The 17,832-nt window shown below is 40.0% G+C and overlaps 1 protein-coding gene across 2 annotated transcripts in view; it reads right to left on the bottom strand.

Moving 5' to 3' along the window:
- Positions 1-17,832, bottom strand: part of CTNNA2 (catenin (cadherin-associated protein), alpha 2) — a 1,155,525-nt gene that overhangs the window by 95,555 nt on the left and 1,042,138 nt on the right. For both annotated transcript variants that reach the window (XM_005884743.2, XM_005884742.2), the window contains exons 10-12: positions 11,740-11,832; positions 10,542-10,698; positions 3,284-3,484 (exon numbers count right to left, since the gene is read on the bottom strand). In XM_005884743.2, the coding sequence (XP_005884805.1) occupies positions 3,284-3,484; positions 10,542-10,698; positions 11,740-11,832 (451 nt within the window). The remainder of the gene's footprint in view (positions 1-3,283; positions 3,485-10,541; positions 10,699-11,739; positions 11,833-17,832) is intronic.

A 17,832-nucleotide genomic window follows, 5' to 3' on the forward strand; every position in this document is an offset into this window, starting at 1 on the left:
ACATATATATATATATATATATATATATATTTTTTTTTCAACAAAACTGCACAATCGTAATCATAGATCTAATCTCTGATCCTATGGTCTTCCTCAAACTCCATGTGTCTAGTACATACTCCAACAATTCTAATTAGCAACCAATGAGTTAACAGCTAATATTTTTGCTTTCATTTCTTTAACAAATTCTGTAGTTACACATAAAGAACCAATTCTGTTCCTTTTTAAGAAAAATTGGTGACAGAAGCAAAATAATTCATATACCTTGCATATTCTAGTTCTTAGCCCAATAACATCCACTTTTCCTTGACATGTAGTATTATATCTCTTACGACAGTTGTGTACAAACTGTCTATTTCAATGTCTTCCACCTGGTTACTTTTGAGTTATCTTCAATAGATCCTGAAAAATAGAATGCATCTAACTATCTTAACTATCTTTCTCATCTCATCTATTTAATTAAAAATTAAATGTGGACATCAGAATCAGGAAGGTGATTCAGTTACGTCCCCAGAGTATTCAATTACCGTATGAGAGGGCTAGGATGAGAATGTTAAAAGCTCGGAAAATTAACAAATAAGAGCAAAATCTTGATTAGCAACAACAACCCAGAACAAATTGCTCTGTTTCACTGATTTTCTTTTTCAGTTAAAAAAAATCAACCAGAAAATTATATACATTTCAAGACACTGGTGAAAATTATGTTAAAATATCTCAATCAACTAAGCACGCTGTCCTTGCTTTTAAGCAGATTTTGACTCAATGGGCACTACTCCTTCTGTTCATTAAAGCATCCCAAAATAGAGTAAGGAAAAAAAACTGTCTCTTGAAAAATGCCTAAAATCTTTGTGTGCACAAAAAAAAATTGCATGTAAATTCTGTATCTTTTATCTGCTAGAATTATCATTCCCATCACTCAGGAGCAGGCATGAGCTGAGTCCTCCCTGTCTCTGACAGTCTTTTTTTTCCAATCTTTAATTTCTTTATTGATTAAGGTATTACATATGTGACCTCATTCTCCCCATAACTCCCCCCCACTCATGCCCTCACCCCCCTGTTGTCTGTGTCCATTGGTTGGGCTTATATGCATGCATACAAGTCCTTTGGTTGATCTCTCCTCCTTACCCCCACCCTCCCCTACTTTCCCTCTGAGATTTGCCAGTCTTATCACTGCTTCTCTATCTCTGGATCTATCCATTTTCACCAGCCTATGTTGTTCTCTATATTCCACAAATGAGTGAGATCATGTGTTATTTATCTTTCTCTGACTGGCTTATTTCACTTAGCATCTGACAGTCTTTATCTAGTGTCATACCCAAGGGGGCGCTGCCATGTATCAGTGATGCTATGTGAAGCTGAGACTTTATAACAAATAGAGCAAATGGGCCAGAAACTGAGAGCCACAGGAATGTGAGAGGGGTCCTCTAATGGGTGCAAGAAAAGTCCTTAAATTGGAAAGTTATATCCCTATTGCTTAAATCTTCCAAGTGAAGAAAGAAATACTATTATGACTTGCTGTGTTACTCTATTGAATGCAAAGGGCAAGCCAATTTGAAAGAAAACGGTGCTGAATTTCAGCTAGTTCACTGGTTCTCAACCTTCCTAATGCCGCGACCCTTTAATACAGTTCCTCATGTTGTGGTGACCCCCAACCATAAAATTATTTTCGTTGCTACTTCATAACTGTAATTTTGCTACTGTTATGAATCGTAATGTAAATATCTGATATGCAGGATGTACTTTCATTGTTACAAATTGAACATAATTAAAGCATAGTGATTAATCACAAAAACAATATGCAATTATATATTCAATATGTGTTTTCCGATGGTCTTAGGCGACCCCTGTGAAAGGGTCGTTCGACCCCCAAAGGGATCACTGTCCACAGGTTGAGAACCGCTGAGCTAGTTAAAATGCAAGTCGATTTTTATCCTTATTGTTATCATTATTATTTCTAAGTCTAAATCTGTGAGGATTCTGAAGAACAACAATCTCTGGATATGCTCTTTATTTTGTGACATTACACTCTATCCATTCTGCTTATATTTCTAAGAGTGCAACCAATGTCTCTATTCATCTCTTTTTTTTCTTGATATTCCAGAATAAATACCTACAGAAGTCTTTGTAAATAACCTTTGCCCTATAGAAGGAAACGTATTTGTAGCACAGAGAATTTGGAACACTGCTGTATCTGACCTTTTAGAGACACATCTAGTTTTGAAAAGCCCAGTGGTTCCGAAGTCCATGTGCAGACTGGAGAAGCCCCCTCACCTTGGGGTGTAAGGCAAGGTCATTCCATACAGGCATGGGACCCAAGTCATTACCTAGTCAAAACCCTGTGCAATATAGATTTAAATGCTTTTTGTGTTCTCTCCTTCTTTGAATTTATTCTCATTCCCCCCGTACATACAAATTCACAAGGCATGAAGGACTTTAGAAATGGACTAAAGCCAAGAGACACTAGTCAAGAGCATCAACTACTAAAAACAGGCCAGTTTTTGACACAACTATTCAAAGTTAGGGGTGGTTCTACTAACTCAGTGGAAGTAAGTCTTTTTGTCCATCCCAATGCACCAGAGAGCTATGACAGGCTCATATAAGTAACTGTGTCTTACCACAGCACCGATTCCCAGGTGGGCAGTCACACCCCCTGGAGAGGGGCATGTAAGGCTTTCCTAGAGGGGCAGGACATATACTGAATGCTTAACCCTTTGTCAGAAGCCACCACCTCCTTTAAGTGCTTCCTTGCCAGGAATTACCTAGAGCCTTTATGCTTCCTTCCCACTATGGTTGTCCACAGTCCTTCCTCAAGGTCCTACCTTCTCAAGAAACAGACAAAGGAATAGTTTTCAACTTTGAGATTCCAAGTTCCAATCATATTGCCACTACCTTGCAGCCTTGCAAAACTTTTTCTTCTCTTAACTGATTCAAACTTCCACGTTTGCATGTGTAATTGGAAATAAATTTTTATTATCTGCCTACTGCTTTTGTAATTGGAAATAAATTTTTATTATCTGCCTACTTCATAAGGTCCTTGCGAGGATCAAATGAGATTCTATATGAAAACTACAAAGTCACATATGCATGCAAAGCAAAAAGAAATCATTATTCTGCTAAAGTTATACAAATTTCAACTCAAGAAACAAAGACAGCAAGCACCCCTTCCATGATCATGCATAATACAGATGCATAAAGACCTAAAGAACACAATGAAAAAGATTTATTCAAATATGGACATTAATCACTCATTGACATTTTGGTCAAATCTATTTGCCATGTTTACCTGTCTCAGAGAGCAATTTTGTAGCTTCCAGCACCTTCTCAGTGTAAACACCAGCTTCATAGTTCTCCATTTCAGCATTGATGATGTGTATGACTCGAGCTGCCCGGCCCCTGATGGCCCCCGCAGTCCGGTCCAGAGTGTCCACGTCCCCCTCTTGGAGGGCTATCACACATTTGTTCACGTCCTCCAAGATGTGATTTTCTGGGGTGGGGGGGAAACAAGTACACATTTATATAATCTTATATCACTCAAACCTTTAAGAAGCAATCTAAGATTCATCAACTATCATGAACCATCATCTTGCATATCAATATATGCCTGATGACACAAAAGTGATATTTAAAGGACAGAGTTTATCATTACAATAGTGAGCCGCCAGCTTGAGCAGCAGCCTGAGGACTAACAGAATCATATAGACCAGCGGTTCTCAACCTGTGGGTCGCGACCCCTTTGGCGGTCGAATGACCCTTTCACAGGAGTCGCCTAAGACCATCCTGCATATCAGATATTTACATTACGATTCATAACAGTAGCAACATTACAGTTATGAAGTAGCAATGAAAATAATTTTATGGTTGAGTCACAACATGAGGAACTCTATTTAAAGGGCCAGAAGGTTGAGAACCACTGATATAGACTGTTAGGAGTCATTCCCAGTATTTTTTATTCAGTCTGGAGTGGAGCCCAAGAAACTGTATTTCTATCAAGTTCTCGGGTGATGTTAATGTTTCTGATTTAGAGACCATTCTTTGAGGAGCATTAACTTAAAGAATATCCCTTTCTTGGTTTCAATGTTTGAGAGCTATTGCATGGAAAGGTCTTTTAGAAGTGGTTGTGCAGCCAATACAAAGTTGACTGGCCAAGCAGGAACATTTCTGGACATGACCAGCTTTGAGCTCATGTTGGTTGGATCATGTTTTTATTAAGGAGCATTTAGGGGAAACCATAGAATGAACAAACATCACCCAGTCAGTCTTCTAATGTCATATCATGCACAAAGTATGTGCAATGGGGAAACTGATCAGGTGAATATGGTCACAGAGTTCTCCACAATTAAAATACAATCCAGTCTTGTGGCTGATTCCCTCAGGTTAGCATCGAGATCAGTGATTACTTTGTGGCTATTGCCCCAAATAGAATCAAGCAGGCAGGGTAGGAGGCTTCATGCTCCACTAGCACAGAGAAAACACGCAATCTGGTCCCTTACCATTTTGCAAGTGTGCAGTTCTATATTTCCCACGTCCAATGTGAAATTTGTAATCATGTCCCTTGTGTATTACTACTTTTTAAAATATATTTTTATTAATTTCAGAAAGGGAGTGGGAGAGAGATAGAAACATCAATGATGAGAGAGAATCATTGATTGGCTGCCTCCTGTATGCCTCACACTTGGGATTGAGCCCACAACCTGGGCATGTGCCCTGATCAGAAATGGAACCTTGACCTCTTGGTTCATAGGTTGGACGCTAACCACTGAGCCACACCGGTCAGGCTGTATATTCTTTAGAAATGGAATACTAAGGAAATATTTAAAAAGTTTAGTATTTTTAGTTTCAGGAAAGAAAAGACCTTAAACTGAAAATACACACCTACACACTCCTAATAGATTAAATAGAACAAGTTTAATAGTCTTAAATAATCTGGTACCTTTTAAAATTTAAATAATCTGGTACCTTTTAAAAATTATAACTGCCAGACTCAATGGATAATAAAGGACTAAAATAAGTGTTCCCCACAATGTTTGCCACTTTAAGAAGTTTCTAGAACTAGTTCTAATTTTAAAATTCCCAAAGGAGGAGAAATGAGAGGGCACTTGGCAAACCCCTGTCTCTACCATGGATCTCTCCTACTTTCATTAAACCATCACTCACAGGGAATATTTGTTCTTATAGAACATTTGATAGAAAACTGCAAAGTATAACTTACTTTTCATTAAGAACATCTGTTTTGACCTCATATAATATGATTTCCTCACTCAACCATTACAAATGTCTGGTTTCTACTTTCTCCAGTTCTTTAATTTCAATTAGAATAGAAAAATAAAGGAAGTGTTTACATTTTAGTATTCAGATATCTTAAAGTCACAAGAAGTAGTACTTCTGAATGTTGATATTTTTCTAAGTAAAATAAAAAAACAACTGTGAAAATTAGACTTAGAAGTTTTCATTGTGATTACGGAGACTGCTGAAAATCACCCCTTTATAAGATATAGATCTTGGATTATATCATGGAAACCCACCTAACAAAGACACCTGAGAAAAGGGTTTACTCAAATGAAATTCAGGACCGGATTTTAAATTCAAAAGTTGGGTTGACGTAGGCCTCATACTGCCTGGCTGGATACCTCCAGACAATTAAAATGCTCCCTGATCCCTGAAAGTGAGCAACTGAGAAGTCCTAGTGTCAAAAACAGCCATCCAGTTGCCATTTTCTTTGAATAACCTCGTATAAGAAAAGCCATAGCTCCTGCTTTTCTGTGCATAAAGATGGAATTTTGGAGTTGAATGCAAACAAGAATCTGTTAATTATATTAGATACTAAGCTCTTTGGCATTAATACATTTAAAAAAAATTAAGCAGTCCACTTATGACTCAATATCTTAAAAGAAAATGATAGTTTTTAAAAAATCCCATTTCCCAAACTAGAAACATGCAACTAATTAGACAAGAAATATGCTTCTGTATATATAACTGTATCTGAAGGAGGCCAGCAGAACTTGAAAATCCATGATATAAAAAACATTTTATGCTAAGTGAAATAAGCCAGTCAGAGAAAGACAAATACCATATGATCTCACTTATATGTGGAATCTAATGAATAAAATAAACTGACAAACAAAATAGAAACAGAGGCATGGATACGTGGAACAGACTGGCAGCTGTCAGAGGGAGTGGGGAGCAGGGGACTGGATGAAAGAAGGTGAAGGAATTAACCTAAGAACATATATGCATAACCACAGTGTGCTGATGGACAGAGGGACATGGGGGAGAGGGCTGGGAGGAGGTGATCAAAGGGGGGGGGCATTTGTAATAGTGTAAATAAAAGTTTTAAAAAAACACATTGCTTTTAATTAGTCATATCATCAACTAATTTGTGCAATGATAATCAAGTTAACCATATCGTGTGAATAAAGTATTGACTCAGTTTTCTGAATAACTTTTTTGGAAATGCTAAGATAGTTTTCTCAGCATTCCCCAACCTTCTCCAATTAGAGGTGCCCCTTTCATGGAAAAAGTAAATTACAATTCCCTCATAGTAACAGTTATACTGTAGATGGGACTATATAAAAGCTCCAATGATAGAGAATGCTTTAAATAAACTTGCATTTTATTAATCTAAGTACCAACAATGCATTTTAAAAAGAGCTCCACCTGTTTACATAGACATTTGATTTGATCACAAGACCATACTTTGTAAATATAAACCCCTTGTAAAAGTTGCTCCCCTCCTACTCCCTACATCCTCGGGCCTGGGGTTCACAGGTTTGGAAGCACACTGGCCTAGTATCTAGCAAGAAGGGCAATGAATTACTTAAAGGCAAATCCACATGAGACAGTGCCTTACACACAAGAGGCAATCAAGGGAACAGTGAATAAATTTGTCCATTGAAAAGGGACAATCAAATATATTATTTTGATCCTAAGGTATTTTCAAGAGAAAGAAATCATTAAGAAAGGAGGAGTGCTGTTCCAACTAGAAACGGATATAGGAGTGAAAGTAGCAATACCAAGCATGTGTATTCCAGAGGTGATTACCCTGCCTGGAAACCTGCTCAGATACTTCGAATATTACACCTGGATATGAAGCGTGGTGTTTAAACATATCATAGAACAGGGGTCCTCAAACTACGGCCCGCGGGCCACATGCAAATACAAATATTGTATTTGTTCCCGTTTTGTTTTTTTACTTCAAAATAAGATATGTGCAGTGTGCATAGGAATTTGTTCATAGTTTTTTTTTAACTATAGTCCAGCCCTCCAATGGTCTGAGGGACAGTGAACTGGCCCCCTGTTTAAAAAGTTTGAGGACCCCTGTCATAGAACGTTGGACTGCAACAGCTTTTGTGATAAACTTCCTTGAATTTTTGCAACCTATTTCAGAAAAGATGTAACTTTGTTACAAAAACCACTGATGACCAAACTACTTGATTATTATAAGCATTAAAGCTATTGTTTCTAAGTTCAAAAACAAACTTTACTGTATGAATTTTTTAAAGGAAACACTGGAGACCCTGGAGTCAAAAAGAAAAGAAAGAAAGAAAAGACAAACAAAATAAAGCAAAACTCTTGGACAGGATGGGGTTGAGTGAACAGCTTTTTCTGATCTTAGATGCCTGCTATTTTGTGAGCCAAACCCAAGAATTACACTGTCACATGGTTAATGCCAAAATGCTCATTTTAAAACACTATTAAAATTGTAGCTTTTGCCCAGTGGGAAAAGTTTAAGTGCTCTAACACAGCCATTCCACTTCTTTATGAGCCCAGGCCACAGCAGAAAATTGGTTTTGCTCCTGTAATGTTAATAGCCAGCATCATTGCACCCCAAACTTGTTGCTTTGCAAGTGGACACATTAAGCACTCAGACACCCAAGTTCAGGTAGCATGAAACAAAACAAAACGCAGAAAACTATAATCCTTTAAGCACGCAGATCCTTCTTGTTTAAATAGAGTTTCCTGCCAGATTAGATATTCCCTTCAGAAGAAAGGGACACGTAAAATGTCATTAATGCCACTTCAAAAGGTCTCCTGGGCCAAACTTGCAATTTATGGATGCAAATGTTTGGGCTCCAGCTTGGAGAGGAGATGAGAAGTAGTTTCCCCAGCTACTGGGCTGTGTCCAGAGCCTGCCAGCAGGAGAGAGTGGGCTGTGTCACTATTTGTTAAGCCCCTCTGTGGCAAAGTGCCCGTCACCTGCAAAGGCCCACCGAGGCTGGCTCCCTGACCGCGCCTGCTCATTTTCCCATCATGGCACACTGCGGCGCCTGGACCGCTGGGGTTGGACTGCACTGTGTTATCAGCGGAAGCCAAAGCCTTTTCCTGTGGCTGGGAATAATGAGATGCACAAAGGCATGGCAGGGAGAAAGGTGGCAAAGAGGCCCGGCTGGTGGGAGAAAATTCAGAAATGCTTTGCACGATTAGAAAAGCCCGAGGTGAGGCCTGCCCACTTTGTTCCTCCCCACCCTCAGAAAGTTTTGTACGTGCATTTAAAGCAAAAGAGAAGTTGGGAAAGTTTGAAGTTCTGAACTTTTTGGGAAAGGCAGCGCATGGGTATTTCCTACTCATCTGTAAGTAGGAGGGAAGGCAGAGTGAGATTCCCGGGGGCTACTGGGATTGCTCTGTGAGATCTGAGGCTGGGTGGGGGGGTCCCCTTGCCCCTTTTGGGGGCCCCTGCAGCCATCCTGGGGGAAACTGACTGCATACCAGAAAGATACTCAATAGTGTTGCCCACCCTTCTGTTCCCCACTGTCCAAATCCCCAACAAGGCTATCCAAACAGTTCCTAAGCACCTTATGGGAGGTGCAATTCTTGGGTATATCTTTTATGTTGTTAGGACTCAGCCATCAGCAAAGCAAATATCGCAGGAATGGCAACATATTGAGTTCTGCATCAACCAAGCCCTGGGTACCGGTATATTTAAATGAATAGATGGTTTGACAAGTCCTCAAAAATAGGGCGCCTTGGAAATGAAGAACAGGGCAGAGTTCTGAAAGGGACTGGAGAGAGGAATGGGGATACCAGAGGTGGGGAGAAGGGAGCTGCAAGGAAAGCTGGGAACACCACTGGAAACTCCCCTTCTAGCTTGTCTTGTTGAGAACGATATAGCTTCCGAAAGAGGATAATCTGAACTTGAATACCTTCTCCACCAGGTGACCTATCCTCTCAATGACTTTGTTTTCTCAAAGGAAGACTTAGAATACCAATACCTATTTTATAGAATGCTGGCGAGAATTCAAGCAAACAGCAGAGCGCCGGGCAAATTATAGACACTGAGCAGGTGTTAGCTTGTTTTTCCCCATCTCCTTGTCTTGCCCTCCATGGTTTCAATGTTGGCTTTTCGATTACCCATCAGATCTATAGATTCCACTCTGCTGCTGTCAGATAAGCTTTAAACAGAAGCCCCCAGTAGGAGTTCGTTTTCTGATTCTGCATGCGAAGGGAAGAATGCACCCAGGAAAAGTTCCCAAATACGATAAGCCTCCCTAGGAATCTCTCCCACACTGTTGCACTCAGGGGCCCTGTCTGCCTGATTCCCACCCACCGGCAGTGCTGTGAGGCCAAGAACAAGAATAGCCTGGTCAAGGTTATTGCTGACTGAGTTGACAGATGTGACTCCCACACACCTGTGGGTAGAATCAATTTGAAATTTTCAAGGGTCACTTGGTTATCTGAATACCTCACACTGGAGGCCGATGTTTTGCAGTGACCTCTTCCCCCCACTCCTCCCACAGAGACTCTCCTACGTGAGTGAACCGAGCCAAATGTGTTTGGAAAAAGGCCCATTTGCTGGCTGGTTGCCCTGTTTGGCAATGGCGCCGGTGAGTCCCGTTAAAGGTCAAAATGACTACATGGTGATTCAAACGAACTAACATCCTCCCATCTGGCTGCATTTACAAAGGAGAGAGTTACAATTTCAAGTGATGACTAGTTCTATTTGCTTTCTCTCACTTCCTTACACAACCTCGTAGACAAGTGCTCAAAGCCTCCATCACTCCCAACTGCCTTCTAATGGGTTCATTCTGTGGCTAATATTTCTTCCTGGCTTATGACCAACCTGGATAACTTCAGTTATTGCAAAAATGACCCCCTTAACACAGCCAAATTGGAATAGCGGATTGTATATATACACACACTTACACATAAACCATGGGGATTAACCAACCCCAGACCCCAGACCCTTTGCAGGTGGGTGATTCAGATGCATCAGAGGTCATAGGTCATCCTGTTTTAATAAGCACCAGGAACTAGAAAGGGACCTAAGTGTTCTTACATAATCTGCTCAGGCTTCTGATATCTTCAGAAAGCTGTGCATGCCCCCCTCCCCTACTTGTCCCCAAAGCTTTGACTAGTATCTTGAAATGATGTGCAGACCAAAGATGCATTTTCAAGAGGGTGTTACTGGCACATTTGCAGAAATGATGGAAAGCTCAGAGGGCCAAGAAGAGCACTTGAAACACAGACCCATGACATTTATAAATGATCCCTTATCTCATCCTGTCCTCCTCCTTCAGCCGCCTTCTACGGAGCCTGCTCCTGATTACCTGAGACAGAAAGAAAGTCATCCACCGAGGTGATGTCATCCACGGCCTCCGTCAGCACTCGGACCTGCTTCTCCCACTGGTCTTTGAAGACGTCCATGTTGTCCTGAGCAACTTTGCTCTGCGGCCGGGCAGCCAGCGTGAGAGCAGCATTGATGACCTATTTGTTCGAAACAATCCAGGGACATATTGAAAACCCTGTTCAAAATACCATGTTGCAACTCTGGACTGTGTAGCTTCCTCAGATAAATGGGTTCTCAGGGTCCAAAAGGACAATCAAAAACATGAATGATAACAGATCCAGAGACATAGAAGCATTGATCAGACCATCAAACCTCAGAGGGGAAGGTAGGGGAAGGTGGGGGTAAGGGGGAGAGATCAACCAAAGGACTTGTATGCATGCATATGAGCCTAGCCAATGGACACAGACAACAGGAGGGTGAGGGCATGAGCTTAATCAATAAAGAAAAAACATTAAAAAAAACATGAATAATGAGGTAGGTTACCATCAGCTTTCGTTTGCTTTGCTTTGCTTCTCTTTGAAGATACAGTAATTAGCATCAGGTTTCAGAAAGTGTTTACTGGACAAATCCTGTTTATTTATCACAGATGTGGCAGCAATATAACTCCTGTTCTACATGTGCAAGCTTATAATTTAGTTGTTGAGACAAGGCAAATAGATACGAAGGATTTAAATAACAGCCCCAAACAAAGAAAAGGAAGTCAATATGAGTGGGAAAGACAGTAATTGCCACAGTGACTCTGAAGAGACTGGAATAGTTAGATGTTGTTGTTTTTTGTTTTGTTTGTTTGTTTGTTTTATAAAAGTAAGATTTGAAACAGCCCATGGATGTTGGTTACCATGTTCCAGTGCGAGGAAAGAGGACAAGGGAAGGAGTGACATGAGGGCTGGAGTGTGGAAGGTCCTAAATATTAGGTCACCAATGGACTTTTTAAAAAACAAACAAACATGTTTTTCTTGATTTTAGAGACAGAGGAAGGGAGAGAAAGAGAGACAGAAAGAGACATTGATTGGCTACCTTCTGCACGCCCTGTACTGGGGATTGAGCCGGAAACCTGAGCATGTGCCCTGACCAGGAATGGAACCCATGACCTTTTAGTGCATGGAGTGACCTCAACTAAGTGAGCCACACTGGCCAGGGCACCGATGGGCTTTTAAAATGAAGAGATTGAGGCTTACCTGGGGACACAGGCTGTCAATCTGGGTAGCTGCCATTCGAACCAATTTCACCCCTTCCTCATTGTTGGAGATGGAACAGGCCAAATTGGCAACCTGTATTGAAGAAAATTTGAGGGAAAATTATATTGAGACAGAGGAAAAGGGTACTGTTGCATGACCTTGCACCTTCCCTGGAGAGGGGCACATCCAGGAGAAATCCTTCACAGATAACATATGAGTACCCTTCAGTGTTGAACCGAATGGTACTAGTTTTAATAGTAAGCTAGGCACTTCTCCCAGAATAGGGTGCTAATAAATTATTGCTTCGGGATTCTCACGCACACACAATAATGCATTTAACTGTGTTGCTTTGAACCGTTGTCTGCTATGAGCTTCCCTGATCCACCCACACTGTCACTTGAGCCCCCTAAAGACTCACCCCTGAGTGCAGAACATTGTGATTTGGGCCAAATCAGTATTAAATTCTGATCAGTGAGAGAGACGCTACAGGATTTAAAAGAGACTCATAGTATGCTGAAAATCGGAGCCCTCTACCCAAAGGAACTCAGAGCTGCCTGTCATGAAGATGTTAGTCCACAGTAACCAACTCAAATGCTTTCAGGGGCCACATAGGCCTGAGAAATGGATACAAAAGACTGGTATAATCCCTAGGCAACAGTGGAGCATGGAGCAAATGAGAACATGCAGGTCTAGTATAAAGGCATGCAAGTTTCATATTTTTAACATGTGATACCGTCCAAAACCAGCTGAACTGAATTCAAGTTCCAAGGTCAAGCATTTCAATTTGTGTTATGCCTCCTCTTTAAGGAGTGAAAATTGGTAATGCAGGGTCAGATTGATTGGCCAAGGGCAATAGCACACAAAACCACCATCGAAACACTGATCCCTCCCATCAGGCTCATGTCAAGAGGACAGGAGGATGGGAATTAGAAAGAGCAAAGGAGAAGAGAAGGGCCATCAGGCCCAGGAGGAGGAGGGCAAATGGAACAAGTGATTAGCAGAGAGACAATCCCCAGCAGCCTCCTGGCCACCTGCCCCGTTGTATCTGGCTCACTTCTGCTCTCTAAAATCAGGCTGCTTTTCTACCACATCTTAATGCCCTCGGAGATCGCACTGCACTACACATGTGTATAGTTCCTAGTGTGAAAGGAACCTCAGTTAGACAGTGGGGAGCAGTGGGAAGAGCACAGAACTAGAGATCGCTCTGAGGACTGTTCCTGATCAACAAAAGGGGATGGGTAGATGGTAATACTAGAAATGCCTTCAAATACCACTATAGGGAATCATTAATCCAAAGAATCCAGTTTTGAAGCTTTTAGGGACATGTTAACTCTATTACAGTAAGAATATATGCTATGAGAAACCACAGACTGAGTTCCAAACATTATGATGTAGTTTCTTATATCTAATAGCTTACCTTTGATTCTTCAGATAGTTTTCACTATTTAACTTAGTCTTCAGAATAAGTCCATGAGAAAGATAAATATACCTTACTATATCCATTCACAAGATACTAAAGGCCCAGGGGTATGAGGTTCCGTGGAGGCAAGCACAATCTAATAACATAAGTTCTCAATTTATTTTTTGTTGTATCATACTAGAGACCCAGTGCATGAAAATTCATGTACTGGAGGGGGCTCTCTCAGCCCAGCCTGACCCCTCTCACAAACTTCCATTTTATGAAAAAAAATTTCAGATAATAGTTTTGTTTGTTCTTTATCATCTTGCTTGGTGTGTGATAGAAACTTGTGGTCACACTTTTGCATAGCAGTAAACAATTGCGAGAGTTTGGTATGACTCCATGTAACAACAATATGAAAACTTAAATAATGATTCAGAAACCAGTCTTGGGTAATATTTGCTGTATTTTTATAAGAAGAAGAGGAAAGAAGTACCCATATTCTTACATATATATATATATATGAATAAGAGAACCAGATGTGTATCTTTTTTCTTGACTTTTTAAGACAGAGGAAGGGAAACGAGGAGAGGGAGGGAGAGGGAGAAAGAGAGAGAGAGAGGGAGGGGGGAGAGAGAGAGAGAGAGAGAAAGAAACATGGATATGGGAGTGAAACACTGACCAGCTGCCTCCTACATACCTCCAACTGGGGATTGAGCCCACAACCGTGCATGTGTCCCGACTGGGAATTGAAGTGGCGACCTTTTGGTGCACAGGATAATGCCCCACCAACTGAGCCACACAGGCCAGGGACAGATTATGTATCTCTTGATGGAAGGATATAACATTACTTATGAAATGTTTTTGCCAAAAACAAACAAACAAAATGGGAAATGATGTACCTTACGATAAATTCTGAATTTACAGAAAATTCAAGAGACAAAGAAACATGTGAAATAAAACCACATAAATACAATCATGAAAATCCTGATGATAATAAACTGGTCAGAAAAAGTCAGATCTTTTTTGATTCCTGAATAGAATAAATAAAGCATAATACACCCTTCCATAATATGCAATTAAATAAATACATAATCAAAGTACATTGTGAAACAAATAAATGTAAGTATTGATTAAATATTTGATAATATTAAGGAGTTATTTTTTCTTTAGAAGAGACAATTTCATGCAATCTAAACTTTCATTTTTCTGCAGATTTCAATCTGCAAAGACATGCTTTTTTAGTTCTCATATTACTTTTATTTAAATATGTAATTTTTTAAAAGATGGGTAAAAAGGAGTTGATATTTTAAAGTATGCTAATATTTATTTTAAGTGTCATGGCTTTTAGAGATAAATATGGAGATGCTTATGGATGAAATCATATGTTTGCGATTTTCTTTACATTATCTAGGGCAGGGAAATTGGTATAAGTATAGAAAAAACAAGGTTGACCATTAGTTCATAATTATTGAAGAGTGGATAATAATATATGATGGTTCATTACGCATACTCTACTTTCACTTGAAATTTTCCATAATATTTTTTTTTATTTTAAAAAAGAACACACATAGCAACCACGATCTATTACATCCCCAGCTCTGGTGAAACACTTTCTTGCCCTTGGATGACTCTCAGAGGCACAGAATAAGTTAGGGAGAACTCTGAGCATGAGTGGAGTTAAGCTTGCAGACAACAGAGCACTACCAGCCTGAGCCTGTGAGAGGAACCTCTAGCTGGCATACTCTAACAGGTGACTTATACACCTTCACTCCAGACCTCAGTCTCCTGCCCATGCTGGCTGCAGGTCCCCAGGAAGAAGCTACACCGAGGAGCCTTAGGGCTGAGAAGAGCTGGCAGTGAGGAGATGCCAATCCGTGACTTCTACATGGTGATAATGAATGTTTCCTTGTGTATCTTTTGAAATGTTGCTTCATCCTTTGTTCAGATAAATTCTATTATGACTTAGATCTAATGTGGGAACATCACTGCCCAACAGAAATCTTAGTAGGGTGGGTAGTACTCGCAACACTTAGCAAAAAAATAAAGAGTTGGCAACTCCAGATAGTTCTCCAATTATTTGTTCTCTTTAATTTACTGATCCATAAGTGCTAAAGTCTGGCAGCCCCCATTCCACTATGTATTCCTGCTCTTTAAGTCCACTTAAAATCAGAATTTTACTTCCCTTGTATTGTACTCTGAAACATTTGGAAAATATTTCCAATATGATGCTAAGGATTTCACTATCTCCAGAGGCAGGCTTGTATATTTTAAATTGGTCATGGACTCAATCCAAATTCCTACCTTCCTTATTTTCCTTTGGCTTCCCTTTCTGCTTCTCACTAGATCACAGGCATTGTAGTGACTCTGAACATGGTTTTATATATTGTGACTTCTAGAATTCTGGCAGCAAACACTACATTTCAGTCTTGAGGCAATAATGCAGCTTGAATTGCCACCTAACATTTCAACACCAGTCCAAGACCACTGCACACAATAGGTTCTTAATAATTTATTTAAATGACCCGATATTTAACTATAGCTCTTACGTTATAATATCAGAAACTCTGATAAAAATGTCCTCTTTTCCAAATCACAATATTTTCTCCTTAAAAACAAAACAATTTAGCATGATAATTTTCCTAATGCGGGGAGAAGAGGAAGGGAATAGTAGACTAAAATAATTAGACATTTAAAAAAGATTAATGGCAATAACAATGTAGACAACAGACCATTAATAGATTTGTGTTACTAGATTTTACCCCAAAAGATATTGAACAACATGATTCAATTTTTAATTTTTTTTTATTAATCCTTACCCAAGGACATGCTTATTGCTTTTTAGAGAGAGGAGAAGAGAGAGCGGAGAGAAACATTGATCAGCTGCCTCTGGCACGCACCCCAACTGGGGATTGAACCCACAACCTATGTATGTACCCTGATTGGGAATTCAACCCTCGACCTTTCAGTGTAGGAGATGACGACACTCCAACCAACTGAGCCACACCAGCCAGGCAGGGTGAGTATGAATTAATTTAATAGAATTTTGAAACCTGCTTGAGTCAACCAAGCAAGTAACATTCATGGGCTGGCTCAGGCCTCTGCTTCCTCCACTCTTGAATTGTTTACTGCTTAGCTGAATCAACAAGAATCATTTGACCTTCCTAGAGGCTTAGAAAACAATAAAGTATGTCATTGACTATTAAATGCTGCACTACTTTGATTGATTTGGGATTTCTGAAAGTGACGAGGTCCATGAATAAAGGGGGCACAGCTCCATGGTGAACTAATCATACTAAATTCCTAGCAATCTTTTATGAAAGGGTCATCCCCTTTACCCATCCCCCCACACCCTGCCCTCCTGCATAACTCTGGGAGCTTAATGGATTTGGCAAAGTAGCAACTGAGAGGACTGGGCCAAGTTTTCTACCTCCGACTTACTGCCTTAAAGATGGTTATCTTGGAGAAAAGAAGGAAGGTTAGTAGTCATCACTAAATTGTGTGCTGTCTACAAGAACGGTATGGATTCAGAAAAAGGAGCAATCAGGACTCCTGGGTGGGAGTCAGTAAACATGTCATAGAGAGTTAAGAGAGCCATCTGACAATGTTTCTTTTCTGATTGCTGATTAGCATAATCTCCTGGATGCTCAAAAATTATATTGTCTGCTCTTCTGGAAGCACATTGTATAAGTAGATGAAGCAAACAATAATATCAGCAGGATTATAAGACAGTAAACCAGCAAGGGAGGCTGGTGCTGTTTCCAAGAAAGTAACTTGCTCCTTGATCTGAATTTATACTGCAACTGGCATCCATCCCTAACTTTTAAAAAAAGGTATATTTTGATTTCAGAGAGGAAGAGAAAGAGAAATAGAAACATCAATGATGAGAGAGAACCATCGATTGGCTGCCTCCTGCACAACCCCTGGGGACTGAGCCCACAACCTGGGCATGTGCCCTGACTGGGAATGGAACCATGACCTCCTGGTTCATAGGTTGATGCTCAACCACTGACCCATGCCGGCCAGGCCATCCCGAACTTTTAATAATCACTTTAGCTGATCAAGAATCAAGAAGAGAAATTTCAGGGACACTGATAGGAGAGTTAAAATGGACAAAAATCAGAAAGGTATGGAACCCTTATGAGAATATATTGTGACCACTTAAAATACAAGGTATTTTTAATCACAAAAAAGATCCTGCATAGCTCAAAGTTCCAGATGAGTAGCATAGCATGGCTGTGAAATTTGGTTTTGTGTGGACACCGCTACAGAAAGCAGCTCCATCTCAAAAATGCCATAGTCTCGTTTGAACACTTAAAGAAAAACCAAAATGCCTAGAAGGCTGAGCTTTAATTAGACATTAGAAACCTCTACTAATAAAGTATTTAGGCATTTAACTCCACAGAGATATGAAGTGCATCAGAAAAAACAGGACATTTTCTTCCATCCTGGCCCTGGAAATCAAATTACAGGGTTTTGTTTTTTTTTAATATTCGTGATTCTGGTCAAATTCAGATGCCAGTGCATATTTGGTGCACTCAACCCCCAAACATTTTATCATTTCATTTCATTAATTTTTACAGCTTGAGGATACCTACTGGTGTTTCAAGAATACACTAATGAAGTAAATCAGAATAGCAATTCGGAGTTTTATAACGTACTTGCTCATCATCATTGTAAATTTGAGGATAAAA

This window comes from Myotis brandtii, unplaced genomic scaffold, assembly GCF_000412655.1.
Source record: "Myotis brandtii unplaced genomic scaffold, ASM41265v1 scaffold850, whole genome shotgun sequence".
NCBI lineage: Eukaryota > Metazoa > Chordata > Mammalia > Chiroptera > Vespertilionidae > Myotis > Myotis brandtii.